This window comes from Ceratina calcarata, unplaced genomic scaffold (assembly GCF_001652005.2).
Source record: "Ceratina calcarata isolate Rehan_Ccalc_2016 unplaced genomic scaffold, ASM165200v1 scaffold554.2, whole genome shotgun sequence".
In the NCBI taxonomy this organism is placed as follows: domain Eukaryota; kingdom Metazoa; phylum Arthropoda; class Insecta; order Hymenoptera; family Apidae; genus Ceratina; species Ceratina calcarata.
Genome location: NW_017176727.1, coordinates 95181 through 115383, shown reverse-complemented (window position 1 = coordinate 115383; position 20203 = coordinate 95181). Strand labels below are relative to the sequence as shown.

Below are 20203 nucleotides of genomic sequence, written 5' to 3'. Positions count from 1 at the left end.
AATTTCAAAATAAAATTACATCAGTAAATATTTATCCAAACTTAGGTTAAAATTGTTTTTATTTTGACGTGTCAAACAGTATCGACCACAATCCTGTAAATGCCTGATCGAGCATTGAAAAGATAAGACGTACACTTATTAAAATTCGTTTTGAATTTTGTCCCCTAGGGGAAACTAACGCATGCACATAGCTGGCTCAGTTTCGTTGTTACTAGCTGTACATATCGCGTGCAGGTGTAGGTGTAGGAGGAAGGACACGGAACGACGGAACCAGCACCGCGGCCGCGCTGTCAGTCGGTGAATTCGCGCCGCGGTGCACGTATCGTTCGAATTGTGCGTTGTGTAGAGCTTGGAAGCTCCTCGATTCTTCTCTAAACACGCCGGGTTCGTTTCGTTCTGCATGTCCTCAGCTGGTACGTTCGGTCACCCGTGCGTGACCCGGCCACCGAAACGTGCGTCCACCGAATACAATGCGGTAAAGTGAAACGTGTCCTGGGCGCGGCGACTCAGGAAGGGAAGCCCCCTCAGTAATCTGGCCGGCATGTACACAAGGTCCTGCCGTGGTACCATTCGACTCGCTGCTGCCGTCCTGACGATGTTCCTCTGCCGGATCCACTCCGCTGCCGAGGAGCAACCGGGATCCACCGGCCTCCTGGAACTGTGCAACATCACCGTGGACAAACGTGAACTCTCTTGCCGCGGGGCTGGCTTCCTCTCCATCCTGGAGCCCCTCAACGTCCTCGCACTTCCCTCAGCTGTTAACTTAACGAAACTGTAAGTATTAAGTCCCGATTATATCGTAAATCAGAGTCTAGATTTGGCGAACGCGTTCGCCTCAAGTTTGCCTTTTATTTGCGAGCACTCGCATGGACACGCTCCATGCCATATTTTGGTAACGTCGAAGTCTAATGTACGGGAAATCACGTTTCTCATAAACTCTCTTTTTGCGTGTGTTCCGTTCGCTCGGGTTTTCGTACACCGAGGTCCCTCGAGCTGTTTCCTTGAAAGTTTGAAAGGTAAACGTGCCGCACACTTGGATCGTTAACGCTGATTGTAATCCCAAATCTCCGGGCACGATATCAATTTAATTGTACTTGAAACGTACTTTATACGTCGAGCATCCGTTAATTACCACGTGGCCAGCCGGGAGCCGGCGACGTATTCAAATATCCTGAACTCCCTCCCTTTTTTAGATCGTTCTCGTTTGTCTCGAGTTTCAAAACAACAATTTACCGAGCGCCGGGCATCGTTATTAATTTTTATTTGGCCACGGTGCTCCAAATAGTGGCGTCGCTATTATCGTCGCGGCCAGTAATTTATTCTAATATCCCGCGTTGTTTACATCGCCGTGTCGCCGGGTCAGAGGATCCGGGAACGAAAGAATAAAAAAGGCAAGTGACGTATGCAGTTTGACGTCGCGCGAAAACCGGGAAAAACGGACGATTTTTTTCTTCTGGCCTGGATTCCGGTCCGAAAGTATTCTTCGGGTCAAGTTGGACGCAGTTTCCGTTTACATCGTTTGTCTGACTTGCTCCGGTGCATACTACTAAGCGAGACTATTTCTGTTTCCCGAGGTTTGATTCTCGCTGCTTCCACTTTATTATTATTCACGGGTCGTTAGTTATTTACCGGGTATTTTTACAACGAAAATTAAAATCAGTTACGAGTCGTAAATTACGTCGCGATATAATAATCCTCGTTCTATTTCTCCCAAGTAGCTGTTAACGATTCTGCAATGATCAATTCTTAAATGATTCACGACGACGTTAAAGCCCCTGTCTGGTATTTTAGACACGGCCAACAATAAAAGAAGAAATAAAATTTGAAGGAGACGCGATATATTTCTAAAAATTAAAACGAGAACTAGAACGGTCTTCGTCTGGAATCTAATATAAGACTTCCGGTACAACGCGGTACATATTCATCTTGGAAGACATCACTGTCAGGATTAAAGCTCGCGACTCCGGCAAGGAGCGATGCGATATCAAAAATTTGGTGTTTCTTGATTGGTCGAGCGCGTTGGTCAAATCATTCTATTGGTCACGCGATGTTCCTTTGGTTTGTCGACGAAATAACTCGAGTACGTGAGAACAACCGATATTACGGGACCTGCAATAAAATTGATATTGACACTTATACCGACTATGTAATTTCATAAATGCAAATGAAACTGTAATTTCCTTAGGGCGAAGTAAAAAAGGAGCTCGTTTAAATCTCTATAATGAGCAGGTACGCTTGGCCAATCGGCCGACCACTGAGAATCAATAATACCCGGTAATTCCAAGCAATTCGTTCCAGCACCGAAGCAGAGACCGTGAATTAATCTTTACTACCCTAGTCGATTAATGAGCCGATAGTCGGAGGAAGATGAATCGCCTCGCTTTCCAAGTGGCTTTTCCTCTTCCGCTCCATCTTTCCCTTCTCTCGGAGTCGACTTTTCCGATCTGAAAAATAGAAAGGACGACGAGAGACTTTGGATTAGTTTTGTATTTCATTTTGGAGACAGAGATTGCCGAAGAAACTGTTTTTGTATTTTGTTCATCCTGCGAAAAAACGAATTTAAAATTTTGTTGTGTTTTATTAATATCTAGCAACTTTTCATATTTCAATGATTGTGATTGTTTTTATGTAAGGATTCGTACAATCGTGAGTATACGGCTGTGAATTGTTCGATTGCATCGTTTCCTTGATCCTAAACGGTATTCTATTAAGTATCGACCGTGTTCGAACGGATCAACCCGAAGCTATGTAGGTCGGCGAACGTCAACCGCACTTGTACGGATTATACTTCATACCTTTTGCCTTTAGGAGATGTCCGCAGCATCGTTCCCTATATTCTTGGAAGTATTCGTCAGAGCCGTGCGATTTCATTTTTATGGTGTTCCATCGTATAAAACGCTTTAACGCTCCGCGCTGTTGGTTTCCCTTTATTTCTCCTCCGCTAATATTTCCTCCTCTTCGCAGGCCAGTTTTACGCGTCCAGAGCACTCTTACCAGGCGGTATTACGTCGAGAACTATGCGATTATTACTTCTGATGCACCGGGGCAGTCGACTCTGGTTTCGTCGGAACAGAAATACGAAGATGAGACGAGCGAGACATTTCAATTAGAATAAACAGCGTCGGTGAATGGGAGTAATTAACGGAGCAAAAGATTCACGTCGAGGGATGAACGAGAGAGCTTTCTCTCCGGCGCGCGGGCTACTTTTTTTTCCAGCTAATGGTTTCTTTTCTATAAATATTTTCCTCCTCGCGCCGGCGGCAGCGTCCCGCGGTTTAAAAGCAGTGCTGATTTATTTTTCGTCGCGCGTAAACGTGATTAATCGGCGCCTAACCGCGTCCAGAAGCACGGGATTGTTGAAAAGGCCCGATGTAGAACTGTCTTTACCTAACGAATGGAGCAACTGTTGATCGCGGAACGATTGCCAGCCGAAACGACTTCGCTTCCTCTCTGAAAATTTATATTCGTTCGCTACAGATCGCCGGGCTGATTTCATTTCGAAACAAACAAAACGTTCTTTCAGCGAATAAGTGCTTTCAGATCTATTTCTCGCTAAATATTTTCATCAGAGATTCTCTCTCTCGTGAAATTACCAAACCTGTGTCCTGTTCGTCGCTGAAATCGTGATTGTTCTTCATCTTCGAAACGATCGAGAGAACCGCGTCTCGGCCCGAGAGAAATGATGCATCCGGTGCAGATGTGACACGAATATTTCCGGATCACCGGAGAGAGGATCCCATCTCGGTAGATCGATCCTACTCGATCCTTCGTCGCCGATGACGATCCGCGAACCGAAATGAAAACTCGTAACCGGGAACGTCGTTCCGACGATTCTTCTCGCCCCCTCGTCGTCGTCGTCGTCGTCGTCGTCGTCGTCGTCGTCGTCGTCNGGCAGTCGACTCTGGTTTCGTCGGAACAGAAATACGAAGATGAGACGAGCGAGACATTTCAATTAGAATAAACAGCGTCGGTGAATGGGAGTAATTAACGGAGCAAAAGATTCACGTCGAGGGATGAACGAGAGAGCTTTCTCTCCGGCGCGCGGGCTACTTTTTTTTCCAGCTAATGGTTTCTTTTCTATAAATATTTTCCTCCTCGCGCCGGCGGCAGCGTCCCGCGGTTTAAAAGCAGTGCTGATTTATTTTTCGTCGCGCGTAAACGTGATTAATCGGCGCCTAACCGCGTCCAGAAGCACGGGATTGTTGAAAAGGCCCGATGTAGAACTGTCTTTACCTAACGAATGGAGCAACTGTTGATCGCGGAACGATTGCCAGCCGAAACGACTTCGCTTCCTCTCTGAAAATTTATATTCGTTCGCTACAGATCGCCGGGCTGATTTCATTTCGAAACAAACAAAACGTTCTTTCAGCGAATAAGTGCTTTCAGATCTATTTCTCGCTAAATATTTTCATCAGAGATTCTCTCTCTCGTGAAATTACCAAACCTGTGTCCTGTTCGTCGCTGAAATCGTGATTGTTCTTCATCTTCGAAACGATCGAGAGAACCGCGTCTCGGCCCGAGAGAAATGATGCATCCGGTGCAGATGTGACACGAATATTTCCGGATCACCGGAGAGAGGATCCCATCTCGGTAGATCGATCCTACTCGATCCTTCGTCGCCGATGACGATCCGCGAACCGAAATGAAAACTCGTAACCGGGAACGTCGTTCCGACGATTCTTCTCGCCCCCTCGTCGTCGTCGTCGTCGTCGTCGTCGTCGTCGTCGTTCCCTTTCTTTTTTTTCTCGCGGAATCTCGATGACTCGAAGCGACGACGACGTTCGTTCTGACCTATATCCCGACTCGTCACCCGCATGGAATCCGGCGCGGACCGCTCCGTTTCACGAAATTTCGCTCCCGCACGCTTCTTTCATTCATCAACGATCGTGCTAGTCCGTGCATATTGTGTACCTAACTGATCTCATAGATTCTTAGTTCGTCGTTTCATCGAAGCTTCTATTTTCTAGTTCAACGCTTATCCACGATCACACAGGAACGAATGAGCGAGGATTTTTTATTGTCTCGCATGAACGAATTTATCGTGACGTTACGTCGCGACGCCTCGTTTTGCGAAGAGTGGCAAAACTTTGATCGTCGAAGTAAAATCGGTTCTTGTGATATTCGAAAGTCCGAATTCGTTTGGGATCATGATAAAATTTCGAAATATTCCTTTTCCGTGCAGGCAAATGGGTCGAATTTGGCAACCGCCGGAATTACTTTCACAATAACGTCATGTACACGCGATCCACGTCACGCACGTGACTGGCGTGATTAATAGTACACTCCACGCTACTTCTAGATGTTCACGCTCTCGTCTATCGACCGTCTGACGACGTCTTGACATTTTCTCGACACGGTTTCCCGTCTTCCTCGGTGCAATTCGAAAATTCCGCGATCGCCTCGCTTCAAGAAATTTGAAAAAAAGTTTTGTCGGCGAAGTCGCTGGTCACCCAACTTTTGCACCCTCGTCTACATATAGAAACGAGATTGGTCACTCTTGGCGAGAAGAAATTTCGAGGGAGGGAAGCTGTTTCCTCGCCTCCGACTTTCTTTCTTACTGGCCCGGTCGACGGACGAAACAAAATCTCTATCTGCACGATGACGTCATGACAAATATACTATAAGGAAGATTCTCACGTCGCGAGAAAATCAATCCGATGTATTTTCCAGGACAAAGACTCCAGGTCTTCCGAAAAAGAAACTTGCCGTTCCACGGTCGATCCGAGCGCTGACGTATAAAGTTCAAGTTCACCGAGCATAAATGTTTAAGTTTCCGGATCGTTAAGTGATTCGCGTAGCCAAACGCGACCTGCAGGGTGAATCGATGTCGCTCTGTAAATCCGGTATCAAGAAAATCTATTAAAACCACCGGGAAAAGAAGAATTTTAAGGGATGTATGGAGAATTAGGTGCCCTTTCAAAAAGTTTTCTGCTTAATTGCTTATAATTCTATACTTGTATAGCATAAACGCATAAAACATGCATCACTTCCGGTTGGAAAGATAGAAGCTGCTTTGTGAATCGATTAGAACCTTGTGTTTCAATAATCGACGATTCACCTCATTAGATGATTTTTAACGGCGTTTATTGCCCCCCGTGCGTTACGCGTTCATCGATCCTCGATACCTGAAGAGAGTGAAATGATGTAAGAAACCTCAAGCAGTCTGTCGTCGAAGAGTTTCAGAGACCGTGGCATTATTTCTTCAGAACTGTTAGGTACATGCTTAGAACTTTCTCTAATTGCCGTTTAAATCACGCTTGGAGTCACGTTCGACCAATTAGCGAGTCCCCGCGGCGATCCCTCGCCGAGGAAACGAGCGTTCGTCTCGGGCCAATTTTAGGCGAATGAGCTCTTGACCCGAAACGTTCCACGAGATTTGTTTGCTTGTCGCGAATCGACCCGCTTCAGCGTGAAAGTCGGCTGCAATTAAAAAGTTTGTTGCCGGCTAGTCGCGCGTGAAAATGCATGCACACGACCATTGATTCCTCTGCTCATCCCCGTCCAGGTCATTTTTTATTTACCGCCCACGGTAATTATAAACGATTTATTAAGTTTCTGAATTAGAAGCATATGCGAGCAGATGATAATAATTCTCTCGTTACCGTTTTAAAAATGGTTTTAACATGTTGAAGAGTGTTCGAGGGATGATTTACGATCGTAGATAAGCTTCGCGCGGCATTGAGTAGTCGGGGGATGATTTGTGGTCTGCGATAACGGGAACGTTTCATGGTTGATAGCTTGAGAGGCGTAGCGAGGGAACTGATGAATCGTTATTCCTTCGAATGTATAAGTAGAAACTACGTTGCTCGCGACAGTAGAATTAGTAGTCGTTAGTCAGACGCGGCAGTAGTCTAAGCAAACGTTTGACCGTGTGTTCACTGACCACCACACGTTCATCGTTTCCTCGTCTCAATTCCCTTGTTTCGCGTTTACGCAGTTGAGAATTCATTGAGGAAACGTATAACGCGGTGTTTCGTTCCGGGTATCGGTGTGACCGGGACTGATTCCCGTAATCGTGGATCGACGTTCTGATATTCGAGTCACACACGCCGTTGGCATCCGAGCCCCAGTGTGGTAAGATTTGAGGAATTTCAACCGCAGCACCGTCCGCTCAGGATATTCTTTGTACGTACCTTTAGTTAGAAGTTCAATTTCGATTCATTAAAATCGGTTCACTGCGAACATGAATATTCACGGTTCTCTACGGGTTTACCTTCTTTGATGAGTTCTACTCTTTCACCATACTTTGTGTCAAGGTGCATAATCTGTTCGCAACTAATTTATTTCTTGTGCATTAGTTATAATTAGTCTTAAGGTTGTATGAACTATTACATAAAAACAATGACAAAGCATTGAAATTTTAAAATATGTAAAATAGAAAAATGTAATAAATGTATGTAAAAGTGATTATCATAAATAAATAAAGAGTACATGCAAATTTTAAGTCGCTATAATTTTTCAAAAACCCCATGAATTCTACCGAATTTCTAACTCTACCGAAAAGAGCGATTTTCATTCGCAGTCTCAACGACTACACGGGCTCTGCCACTCCTTACTTAGTAGTATCGCCTCTGTGTAACAACCATCGCTGTCAGAGCCACTTTGTTACTGTCCGAGAAAGTTTCAACCGGGAAACTTTAAACAAGCTTGGAGCGGCGAGCGTCGTCCTCTTATTAAATACCGGGTCGAGCCGCTGTCTCGTTCAATTCCATCCCTCGTTCTTCCCGCCACCGAATCAACGTCGATACAATATTTATGCTAAATCAAAATGAGCAAACTCGTTGTATGTTAACAATGATTCACGGAGGGACTTGACAACCGGGTAATAGCTGTCGACTTTCGTTCTTCAACGGCGCGTTAATCACTTTTGACTTTCGCTCGCGAAAACCTGCAAAGCTACGTCATTGCCGGGACACATGATTCATCCATACCATATAAATGCTCCGTGTACAAGGTCAACGTAACTTTCTTCCAATACTGTTACACCAGAATTTCGCATTACTTCTAAAAAAAGTCTTCGGCGTAGACATAAGAGAACAGTAGCCAATGCACTGAAACTCCTCCATTCAAATCAGTTTAAGGCACTTTTTTTGTCGGGAGATAGCTCATAACTTGGTCACCTTTAGTTATTTTTTTACAAAAAAATTCTTTTACACAGTTAATTTATAAAAGTTTTAAAAAATTCCCAAGAATGAGCTAAATTTTAGACGGTCACGCTGGGTAGGCTCCTTAATTATTCGAAGAGTACCCCTGGAAGTCATTCTTCGACGTCGTCAAACTTTTCCGATGATATTTCTCATCAGTGGCCAATTTTTCTTCTGCGGATACGCGGAGTTATCAAGTTTATGAGTTTGAAAAGTCTCCGACCACCCCGTCTGTTCAATCTCGTAATCGAGACCAATTAATCACGTTGTCAGTTCCCTTTATCCCCATGCTTCACACTCGACCGAGTGAACGTCAATTCGTTACTCGATCAAACAAAAAGTGAAAACCATGGCAGGAAGATCCATCGACCGAATTCGCTGACAGAACAAGAAACTGAATATTTATCGAAGTTTCATTGGAAAAACTATCTGGAATAGAGCAGTTACCAAGGTCCGAGTGTTCCTTCCTTTTTCTTCGGTTTCGGCGGACTTTCCGAACTTCAGTTTCGTTCGCCGGTCGTTAAAGACCGATGACAATGTCCAATGAGTTTCTCGAGGAAATTTCAAGAGAAAATAGTTTGTGAAAGGAAATTTTCGTATGCTGATGAGCTACAGACCGTTCGAAGACTTTTTAGAAAGAAACTTTTCTTAAGAAATCGGTCGCCTCGTTCGAAGTTGAAACGAAACTATTTCTTAATAATTAGTTTCCTCGAGGCAGACGCGTTTCGGAATGATCGTCATTATTTTAGGGGACCTCTTGCTGCCGTTCGCCCTGGCTTTATCTCGCCCTTTATTATCCTTCTCCCCTTTATTCCGCGTCGCGCCGTTCCGCAAATAATGCAACTCCCTTTTTTACGAGTTTGCAGTAAAAGTAAATGATTCCCTGGTAGCCATGAATCGATTGTTCGGAAGGAATCGCCGGGTGGAGTGTATTGGAGAATTATGCCACCGCTACTATTTTTTATTAGGTCGCGATTTACACACGGCGGACCGATGAGTAACAGTTTTATTTTCTATAAAGAAACACGGTTCTCAATGGAATATTTCTGGACTCCTCTGGTGAACGTTAAGAGTCTGGTGAACGTCTGAGAATTTATAGTGTTTGCGATTATATAGTTAGTACTATAAATTCAGGATCGCGTGATTTACGATATGGATTTAACGGGAATAAATTGGCACCGCGTGTCGGGAAAAGTGTGTCTGGAAGTAGATAATTAAAAGGACACTGATGAAAATAAATGCGGTATTACGTTCGAAACTGAAACGCGAGTTTCGAAGTAGTAACGCCAAGTGCGCCGTTCCGTGTCCGCCCCACGATTAATTGCTCGACCATAACTTCAGCTATTGTAAAACATTACCGTTTCGCGTCTGGTCTTACGATTATCATTTAGTATCGTCAGACGAGTCCATCGTAGAACTCATTAAAGATGTATTGGCTATACAGTCAATCCCAAAAGTTTATGTACCTTAGAAAAACGCATTTCCTATAATTAAAAAGAAATCAGACGTCGGAAGAATAATGCTAATAATAAATAGCTACGTGCTGAAAAGTATAGAAGGAAATATCCAATTAAGTATTGACGCTGACGAAAATTTTTTTTTTCAAAACTGCGAAAAATGCTTCAAATAAAAGTTGTTTTCCTTCTAACTTCGATATTTAACGAGTTACGTATGATTANGAAAAATCTCGGAAAAATCGAAAATTTTTTTTTGTTATTTATTATTAGCAATGTTCTTCCGACGTCTGATTTCTTTTTAAAAAATGCGTTTCTAAAGTGCATAATCTTTTGGGATTGACTGTATAGCCAATACATCCTTAAACGGAGGAACGTTAAAGGCAGGACAGTTTTAGAGAAGCGCGTTCCGTTGATCATAGTCGTATTTATTATACCTAATCATGCACGAAGATACCCAGAAAGCATGGAATATTGTAGATGTTGTAGCAACATTGCTAACTTGCTGCAATTTTGATACAATATTTCATGCCGTCTGGGTATTCATCGTGAATTTAGAATGTCGTCCAAGTTCGGAATTAAAAGGCCAAAAGTGTAACGCAGAGATTCATACCTGTTGTTTAGTATCTGATTCGTATTTAGTATCTAATGTAATCTATTAAACAGAGAGACATCGATTCTTCTGTTCGCCGCCGATGGAAACACGATGGAAATTCGGCTCCTGTTTACGGCCGCTCGTTTTTCACGAGGACACGCTCGGAAACTTCGCCCGGGATATAAAAACTTCCGTATGACAACGGGATCCCACTGTTATCTGCTCCAGTCAGGATCGACATTACGTCGACGAAACAAAAACATCCCTTAACGCTCTACTTTTTGATTCCTCCACGAGAACGTATTATGTTACCTATAAACAACTAGCGACAGGGTCGTTTCGATCAGTGAATCTAAAATGTGGCATACTGCCACGGGCGAACGACCTTTGACCGATATCTATTGCGATATGAAAACCATAGACACATGGAAAAGTCTGCCGGTATTCAGAGTCGTTGCTTATTCTTAACTATTACATTATTACATTTTTATTGTATGAATACTATTAGAAGGCTGCTACTCGAAAACTAGTTGAGATCTGACCTCGAAATTTTAGTATGATATTTTTGAAGGTACAAACTTTCGAAAAATGAAAAAAAGGAAATCGATTCTTTTACAATTTTTACATTACAAAACACTGGGTAGGCCCCTTAAAGTGTCCGGTGTAGCTGGTGAGTACTTTCTCAGAATGCGTTGCTCTTTTCCGCGGAGGACCGACGGTTCGAAAACAGTTGTATCGTTCCATGTGATTTCTGTGACCCGAACAATTCCACACATCGATCGAGTCAGCTTACGCACGCGCAACCACAGATTCTGTAAGCTTACAGAAGAAAAAGAAACTTTTTAATAAGATTCGGACCTCCCTCCGTGTCCCCCATTGTGTTTGATCGTATCAAAAAATTCAATTGAATAAACAGGTCTCAACGAAACAAGGTAGCATCGATAAAACTCGAGAAAGTACAGTTGTGACTTTTGCAGATTGGAAGTATATCCCGGGATAAGAGTCTCGTTGATCTCTTAATTACCTTCTATATTCGCGTTTGCCAAATGTTTATTTCCCTGATCATTGGTACTAATAAAACTGAAACCAGAGCAAAACAGTGGTTTTCGGAACCTAGAAAACGTGCCAAAACTCGCGGTGCATCGCTTAATTAACTCCATCCATCACCCAAGTTACGCAGAAAAATCGCATCTGGGCGAAACGACATCCTGATTCTCGTTTAATAATCGACCAACGTCAAGTTTCGTCGAATTAATAAACTACGAAATAAAATCTAGATCGGAATTTCATTTTACTTCTGATTCTCTGCAGATAGAATTCTGTCCACGGATGAATCAAGGATGGAAACTTGCGAAATTAGTTAGACCAGTCGTAAATCCGATATCGAGTGCCGATATTTACGCGCCCCAGGAGGATAAATTGTCGAATGGAAATTCGTGTACACAATCCAAGAGAACGGCGTCGTTTTAATCGGACTTCGTTTCGAGGCCGAGCGCGTCCTAGAAAACGGTTCGCGTGATCCACGCGAGGCCCTCGAGCGATCTCGGCCTACCTGGGAAAGTGATTCGCTAAGTCTAGACGGCCGATTTTCACTTTCGAGCCGCAGGTTTATCGAGTTTCGTATACTCCCGTTAATTATTACTTTCGTACATCAAATACAAACAATTAAAGAGTACCAAAATATCAAAGGCAGTGTGTATATTTCGATACTTGAATTAAATGACTATATTAATTGCTATTTAATACTTCTTTTTGTTAAAAAAAATATGCATATATAAAAATACTCGAACTTCCTGACTACTCATTGTACCCAGAATACTCAAGTACAATCGTCATTCATTTATAAATTCTATACTGTATCGAGTGGCTACGTGCTCGACGTCAGGGAACGCATGCTGCCAGTGAGCAAAGACTCATTTCAGAACTCTATTTAAAGAAATGATTGCGGATCAATTTTGATTGGTACGTGTGAGGTAACGAGAGATCTGATTTACTTATAAATTGAAAGTTAAACGAGTAAATCTCACGAATACTGGTACCGGTTTAATATGCAAAGTGTCGGGCGGGTGCAATTTCGAGGTAGACGTGCATAGACAACGAAGTAGAATCAGTCTGTCACGAATTCTGTGAGGTAGCTGTGAAATTGGGAAAACTAGCTAGCAGGGCGAGCTCGTCAGGGGAACGTTTGAAAATACGAGCGCACCGACGACGTCGCCCGATAAATTTTCGACTTTACGAGCCCGTGTACTATTTGCATTCTTCTCTCCTCCTTCTTTTCCCTTCTCGCTCTTCTTTTTGTTTTTTAAAAACGGCCGACGACTCTTCCGTTGGCCACGATTAACGATAATACACTTTTTTATATACAGGGTGTCGTATTAGAAGAGAGGTGATTCTGTAAATGTTTCTGAATGATGTTTCTGAACAATAATTTCCTTTGCCAAAATGCAAAGTGAGGCACGGTTTTTGAATTATTAACGAAAAACACTGACCAATAAGGGCGCGTATAAGGCCCGCGCTGAGCAACGACCGAGCGTCACAATCCGAGCCGCCACTACGCGTGCTCCCATTGATCAGTGTTTTTTGTTAATAATTCAAAAACCATAGCTCACTTTACATTTTACCAAAGGAAATTATTATTCAGAAACACCTCCAGACTCACCCCTTTTCGGCTCTAACACTTTTTCTGGGACACCTTGTATATGCATATTTCTTGAATCATGCAGAAGATGATTATATTTGCAGAGACCTGACCAGCAACAACTTAACAGACATTCCAGTCCGTGCCTTCCATCGAATCAGCAATCTTGAAGTGTTGTAAGTATTACAGACGAATTGAAAATACATTATTGTTTCTCTAGCAAAGTTTGTTTGGGATCTCATTGTTTATTACAGATTGCTCCGACGAAATCATTTGCACACGATCGCCGACGATGCATTTACGAACTTAACGAGCCTTCGAGTATTGTGAGTGTTCGGGCAGAAATATTTCCAAAGAAAAGTTAGATATTTTATCGTGATAAAAACGGAGGCCGGACGATCCGTGCGAATTAACAGATTGAAACGGAGTCTCCCGCGTGTAGTGTTCGCGATTGTTAAAAGTTGTAATTCTCTGTCTGATTTGTAGGGAGCTCGATGACAATTATTTAACAAAAATACCGACCGCGATCGTAATGCTCTCTGGCCTTGAAGACCTGTAAGTGTGCATCGATTAAGTAAAATGTAATTTGACAACTTTTTTTTACACCCTATCAATTCTATTTCCTTGTCGAGTCACCATTCGCAAGTTAGAGGAACACCTTCTCGAACCTCCTAGTAAACGTATCATCACGCCATTCTCAGTCAGAATTTTTCTATCGTCATTCACTTTTAAACGGAGGAGAAATGATTTGAATTGCGAAATCGGATGCCGGTCCTTTTGTTTTTCATTTTTACCGACGCGGAGGAAGCCAAGAAAGTCGTATTCGTGTATGTTCCCTCGGTTTCGTAGGTCCTTGTCGAACAACCGAATCGAGATACTGGAGGAGCACGTTTTTCAACACGCCACTAATCTCCTGTCGCTGGATCTACGCGGGAATCCCATCAAGGAAATCCACGGGAACACTTTTCGGAATCTACGGAAGCTACGTAAACTGTGAGTGGCCGATTTATCGGTTTCTAAAAGTGCATCGGCCCTCCCTATGCGGCGATGCTTATCGTCACTATTTCTGTTGCCGAAGACGCATAGATTAAGGATGTATTGGCTATACAGTCATTCCCAAAAGTTTATGCACTTTAGAAACGCATTTTTTAAAAAGAAATCAGACGTCGGAAGAATAATGCTAATAATAAATAGCTACGTGCTGAAAAGTATAGAAGGAAATATCCAATTAAGTATTGACGCTGACGAAAATTTTTTTTTTTCAAAATTGCGAAAAATGCTTCAAATAAAAGTTTTTTTCCTTCTAACTTCGATATTTAACGAGTTACGTATGATTATTTGGCATTTTATTAATGTTGACAAAATCCGACCATCCCAGCGTCGAAATGGCGAACTTTTGACAAAAAATTTCGTTTTTTGTCAATAACTCCCGAACGGATGGACGTAGGGGGAGCATGTATAGGACCGTTTTGTAGGGGACGACGAGATCTACAATTTCCATGTAAAACTTTTTCGCTAGCATCAATAGTTTACGAGTTATTTGCAAAAAACTGTTTTTTAGTTTTTCGTCAATAACTCGTTAAATATTAATGCTAGCAAAGAATTTTTATACAGAAATTGTAGATCTCGTCGTCCCCTACAAAACGGTCCTATACATGCTCCCCCTACGTCCATCCGTTCGGGAGTTATTGACAAAAAACGAAATTTTTTGTCAAAAGTTCGCCATTTCGACGCTGGGATGGTCGGATTTTGTCAACATTAATAAAATGCCAAATAATCATACGTAACTCGTTAAATATCGAAGTTAGAAGGAAAAAAACTTTTATTTGAAGCATTTTTCGCAATTTTGAAAAAAAAAGTTTCTTTCAGTATCCTCTCGAATCTGAAGGAACTGAGACTGTTTCCGAATTTGAATGGAACGAGATCGTTAGAAGTGTTGAGATTGGATCGCGCACAAGTGGCGAGTGTCCCGGGAAATTTGTGCGAACAGTGCCCGAAATTGAAAAGCTTGTAAGTAATCATTCATCGAGATATTTGGAACGTTTTATGACATAATTTGTTTCATAGCTGAGTGAATTATGATATGGCAGAATAATTGATGAAATTATTACCGGGCTAGTGAATTCATTAGCTCGTGCGGTTGAATGACGATAATAAAATTTATATTCGATCGGCTTGACATACATTCAATAGAATTCTGTCGGTATATATTTAATATCACATCGAATTTCCATTTCCCGATTAACTTCCTCCTCTGCTTCTAGAGACATGAAATCGAATCTCCTGACGGAGGTGCCGAATCTACGAAATTGTTCTGAGTTACGCGTGCTGTGAGTACTTTTATAGACGAAACGCGGATTAATTATTATCATTGTACGCGTCAACGAATATTCATTTTACCAGGGATCTGGCCAGTAACATGATCTCGTCGTTGCTAGACGAGCCGTTCAGAAACCTGGGCATGCTGCACGACCTGCTTCTGTCGAACAACAAGCTGGAAATGATCACAGGCGACGCGTTCAATGGTTTGACGAGACTGCAGGTGTTGTAAGTGTTCTCACTCTCGATGCTCTCTCTGTATGGCTACTCGTTATCGTCTTGAGAAAGAGAATCTCCGATGTTTCAGAGATCTAGAGAGCAATTACATCGAGTATATTCATCCCGAGGCGTTTAAGGAGACGAGGCAGTTGGAGGACCTGTGAGCGCTTCGACTTCGTTCGAATATCTCTCGCGGAAAATGTACTCCGCTTCACGTGAGCACGTCTAATTTCAGAAATCTTGGGAACAACGTGTTCCCGGTACTGCCGACGCTAGGGCTATCGAGACTGTTGCATCTTAAGACGTTCAACAACCCGGCGCTGAGAGAGTTTCCAGCTCCCGAAAGGTTTCCGCGTGTGCAAACGATGGTGCTCTCGTACGCTTATCACTGCTGCGCGTTCCTGTCGGTCGCGGTGGAGGATCCGGTGACGAGGTCCTCCGTTCAAGAGTCTATCCTGTTCCCGACCGACAACGAGTTCGATATGAGCCTGTGGAACTCGAGCTTCACCGATATCTGGCCTCAGCTCAGTAAGTAGTTCGACGCTCTCACTCCCTTATTCGGATCCTTGGGGCTTTCTTGTCAAGTTGATACTGTTCGCGTTTTATAAAATTGTCGACTCACATCGACGAGTTCAAATTGATTGAAGATTTAGTAGAAGAGTATCAACCGAAGGTTCTTCTAATCGTTTTAACTCATCGCCACTAATCATCATTTCACACTTTTCACAATAATGTTTAAGAAATTCCTAACTATGTAATAATAATTTATCGCATTGCTTTGCTTCGCAATGATGAGACAGTTTGATCTTGTCAGTTTAAGCTTGTTAGATTTTTAGTTTACGAGTCGCTCGACACTTAAATGCTGCAAAGCGCAATTACGTTGGCAATTCGAAAATTTTCGTTTTCACACAGAGAAGATACTTTGGCTTTTATCATTCGATCATCCATGGCGAATCTAAAATTATCATACCAAGGGACAACTAGAAAGAATCGCAATCGTGTTTAAATAAAACATTTTGGATTCGTCATTAAATTCGATTCATCAGAACAGAGATTATCACGAGAAACTCGCAAGACGTCATCCATCGATTCGAAGATTAATAAAACGACTTTGCAGCACTGAAGTGGTGACGTGTTTTAGATAACATGACCGACAAATTTGGCTCGCAAATAAATGAACTTTGGGCTAACTTTGGTTCAGATTTTACGTACCCCGGCAACCTACCCTCATACCTTGAGGATTATTTCGAAGAGCAGAACAGTCGCGCTACGCTGCCAACTCAGACACTGCCTTCTCACGTACAGTGCCTACCTCAGCCTGGTAATTCCAATACATTACCTTCTTCGAAGACTCGAGATAAAGAGGAACCAAATGTTACATGCAATGTTCCAGGTCCTTTCCTGCCGTGCGAAGATCTCTTCGACTGGTGGACTTTACGCTGTGGCGTGTGGGTAGTGTTTCTACTCGCTATGCTCGGGAACGGGACCGTCGTGTTCGTATTAATATTCTCGAGGAGCAAAATGGACGTTCCACGATTCCTAGTTTGCAATCTAGCCGCGGCGGACTTCTTCATGGGCATTTATTTAGGTAACAAAAATACTATGTAAGAAGATTTAGAGTCCGGACTTTCGTTACCTTCGTTAAGAAGCAGAAATATCGATTCAATGTGCAGGATTATTAGCAGTAGTGGACGCCTCGACGCTAGGAGAATTCCGAAAGTACGCGATTCCTTGGCAGACCTCCGCCGGGTGTCAACTGGCCGGGTTCCTAGGCGTGCTCAGTTCGGAGTTGAGCGTGTACACGCTGGCAGTGATCACTTTAGAAAGGAACTACGCTATAACACACGCGATGCATTTGAACAAAAGATTATCGTTGAAACACGCGGGTTACATAATGACCGTGGGTTGGTGTTTCGCCTTGTCGATGGCGAGTCTGCCTCTGGTCGGTGTATCGGACTACAGGAAGTTCGCGATTTGCTTGCCGTTCGAGACCAACGGGAACGCGGCGTTGGCTTACGTGATATTCTTGATGCTGATCAACGGCGTCGCGTTCCTTATACTAATGGGATGTTACCTGAAGATGTACTGCGCGATCAGGGGCTCCCAGGCGTGGAACTCGAACGATTCTCGAATCGCGAAGCGTATGGCTCTGCTGGTGTTCACCGACTTCCTCTGCTGGTCCCCTATAGCGTTCTTCTCGCTGACCGCCACCTTCGGGTTGCAGTTGGTGTCTCTCGAACAGGCGAAGGTGTTCGCCGTGTTCGTCCTGCCGCTCAACTCCTGCTGCAACCCATTTCTATACGCGATCCTGACGAAACAGTTCAAGAAGGATTGCGTGTTGATTTGTAAAGCGATTGAAGAGTCCAGGGTGACCAGGGGGATCGGCAGATGCCGGCACAGCTCGAACTTTAGCAACAGGCAGACTCCTGTCAACACGAACAGCCTGGTGGACAGGTCGTCGAGAGATAATCAGACGCCCTGCGCCTGCAACTCGAGGTTACTCGAAGCCAGTCAATGCTCCGGCTATCGACGATGGGGCACCAGGATACTGTGGCCCTGCGCCAGAGACACCAGGCCCAGGCATGCGCGCAGCGATCAGTATGCTTACCAAATCGCGGAGATACAGCAGAAACAGCATAAGCGAGCCTCCTCCGTGTCCTCCAGCGAAAACTTCTCGTCATCCAGGTCAGACTCCTGGCGGCAGGCTCACCACTGTGGCATCCCGTTGAGGCTGCTCGACCCTAAACGAAGAGCCTCTTCTTGGCTGATTACCAGAAAACCGTCGCAAGACTCGAATCTCAGCTCCTCCAGGAACGACTCCTCGGGTTCCGCCACCACAGCCAGTACCAGTACCTGGAGGATCTCGAGATCCAGCGCGTCCCTCGAGGTCACCGCGAGGAATACGCCCAGACCGGCGAAATCGAAGCCAAGGTTGACCCGTCAGTTGGCGATCCAAGAACCAGAGCCACCCGGATCACCGAGCAGATTGGCGGTCAGGCTGCTCGCGACCATACCTTCCGCGGCAGAGACTAGCGATCAACAGGACGATGACAATATGCCACAGGTTTAAATCGTCTTACGCGTACCTCGTCGGTTCATTCGAGATTATATTAATATACTTGCTGCCATAAAACTAAATTTGTACGATGTCGAAATTCCAGTGAGACCGAACGAAACCTAAATTTAATTCGATCTCCGTGGAACGACGTCGTACGATTTTAGAATATATATATTACACGATAAACTAGAGATACGAGTATCGTGTCTCGTTGCTCCCGAACGGTTTCAGTATTAAATGTCCTCTGAAGGATCGAGGGTGTACTAACCCGTTACGTTGGCAATTCTCGCGTGTTTGAAGTTACGTGGACAGAGATAGTGGACGTTCCTTTGTATGATTATTTATGCCAATTTCGGTAAACGCGAGAGGATCGATCTACTTTTTTTCACCGTCCGCTATTCATGCACGCGTAAGTGTTTAATGTATATTTTCATTGGAGAACCGCGATCGGCAAATACAATAATCATAAAATACTGCCAAGGCTCATCGTGCGTTCACAAATATTCATTAATTTCACCCGATTATGTACGATGATAAAACGCGGTTTAACGATAGGGCGATGTTAAAATTAAGAATAATAACTTTAAATCCGGGATGAGGAACTCGATGTTCTGTATATAATAATTTTCGAGATCGACGATAGAGAGATTATTTATTAATATATTCATCAAGGGATGCGCAGTATTTTCTTATGCAGTTTTTCGTTCAGAAATCATTCAGCTGAAGCGGGGAATGCTTGTTTGTCCGTTGTTTAAACAAGGAAGAGTCGTTTTATCGTGGGATCAGTATTTAAAATCCATTGTTCGATCGTTAGTAAAAATGTTTGTGTTGTTATAAGACTGACGGTTTATACAAACACTGGAGCCAATTTCTTATTGAAGATCCGGGCGTACAATACGATTTCTAACATGCAGTTAAGAGCAGCGAATAGTTTAATTACCTTTTGGTCCATTGATTCTCAAACGAACGTAGTCAATGAATATATAAATTATCCGTAAGTTTTTACTTATTAACGCAACAATTATTTGAGAATTTATGGACCGAGTTGCGAAAATCTATTGTTACACGGTGATGAACGATCGTACAATTGTCCAGCCATGACACTATAGTTAATCGATCGTTAGACTATTCTCAGTTAGGTTACTCTAGCTTAAAGATTAATTATTATACGATCGTTACGGCGTGCAAATGTTTATACGCGGTTTTAAATTAATGGCAAAGATGTTCACTAGTATTACTTAGCGGTCTTTTATTTAACGAATGCGTCATGTTCGTTTCCCGCGCGAATGTGTTTTCACTCCCAATCGAGAACGAATATTCTGTTTGTTTAATGACAGAATCAGAGAGAAGAGTTTTTCTCTCTGATAGAATAACTACATCAGAAGAGCCATAAGGTTTAACGAACTTCCCAGTAGGTTTTCAAATGGATCTTTTGATCTCAAACTGAATTATGATGCGAGAATTTCGGACTGTGTGAACGCAAGCCGCGGTAGACTACAGCCGTGAACTTAGGAACAAGTCCGTGGCTACAAGTTGTACGTTGCGCACGCAATTCTTTTAAACGTTTAAAAGAATTTCTTAATGTACCGATAAACATGTTTCGCGTGTGTGTCCGGTCAGAACTATTTAATAAAGTTTTTCTAATAAAATAATGCGTTACGACGAACACGAGTGTTGAATCCTGATAACCTATGTGACGTGCGGTAGAGAGGGCTTCGTGGAAGTTTATTTTATTTTTGGTAAATGTCTGTGGCGTTACAAGGAAGACCTGTCCCG

General features: G+C 43.2%; 1 protein-coding gene across 3 annotated transcripts; it reads left to right on the top strand.

Annotated features, from left to right (window-relative positions):
- The first annotated feature begins 12 nt into the window (after positions 1-12).
- Positions 13-20093, top strand: rk (G-protein coupled receptor rickets). Of its 3 annotated transcripts, none has more exons than XM_018031569.2 (13): positions 13-774; positions 12936-13007; positions 13086-13157; positions 13318-13386; positions 13681-13824; positions 14701-14841; positions 15096-15161; positions 15235-15378; positions 15458-15529; positions 15605-15897; positions 16571-16690; positions 16763-16957; positions 17043-20093. In XM_018031569.2, the coding sequence occupies exons 1-13, from the start codon at positions 542-544 to the stop codon at positions 18437-18439; spliced, it is 3018 nt and encodes a 1005-aa protein (XP_017887058.1). In that variant the 5' UTR covers positions 13-541; the 3' UTR covers positions 18440-20093. The 3 variants fall into 3 exon arrangements, with proteins under 3 accessions (XP_017887058.1, XP_017887057.1, XP_017887059.1); XM_018031568.2 differs by having other exon boundaries at positions 16511-16690; XM_018031570.2 differs by lacking the exon at positions 13-774 and having other exon boundaries at positions 12981-13007; positions 13086-13412; positions 16511-16690.
- The last annotated feature ends 110 nt before the right edge of the window (positions 20094-20203 follow it).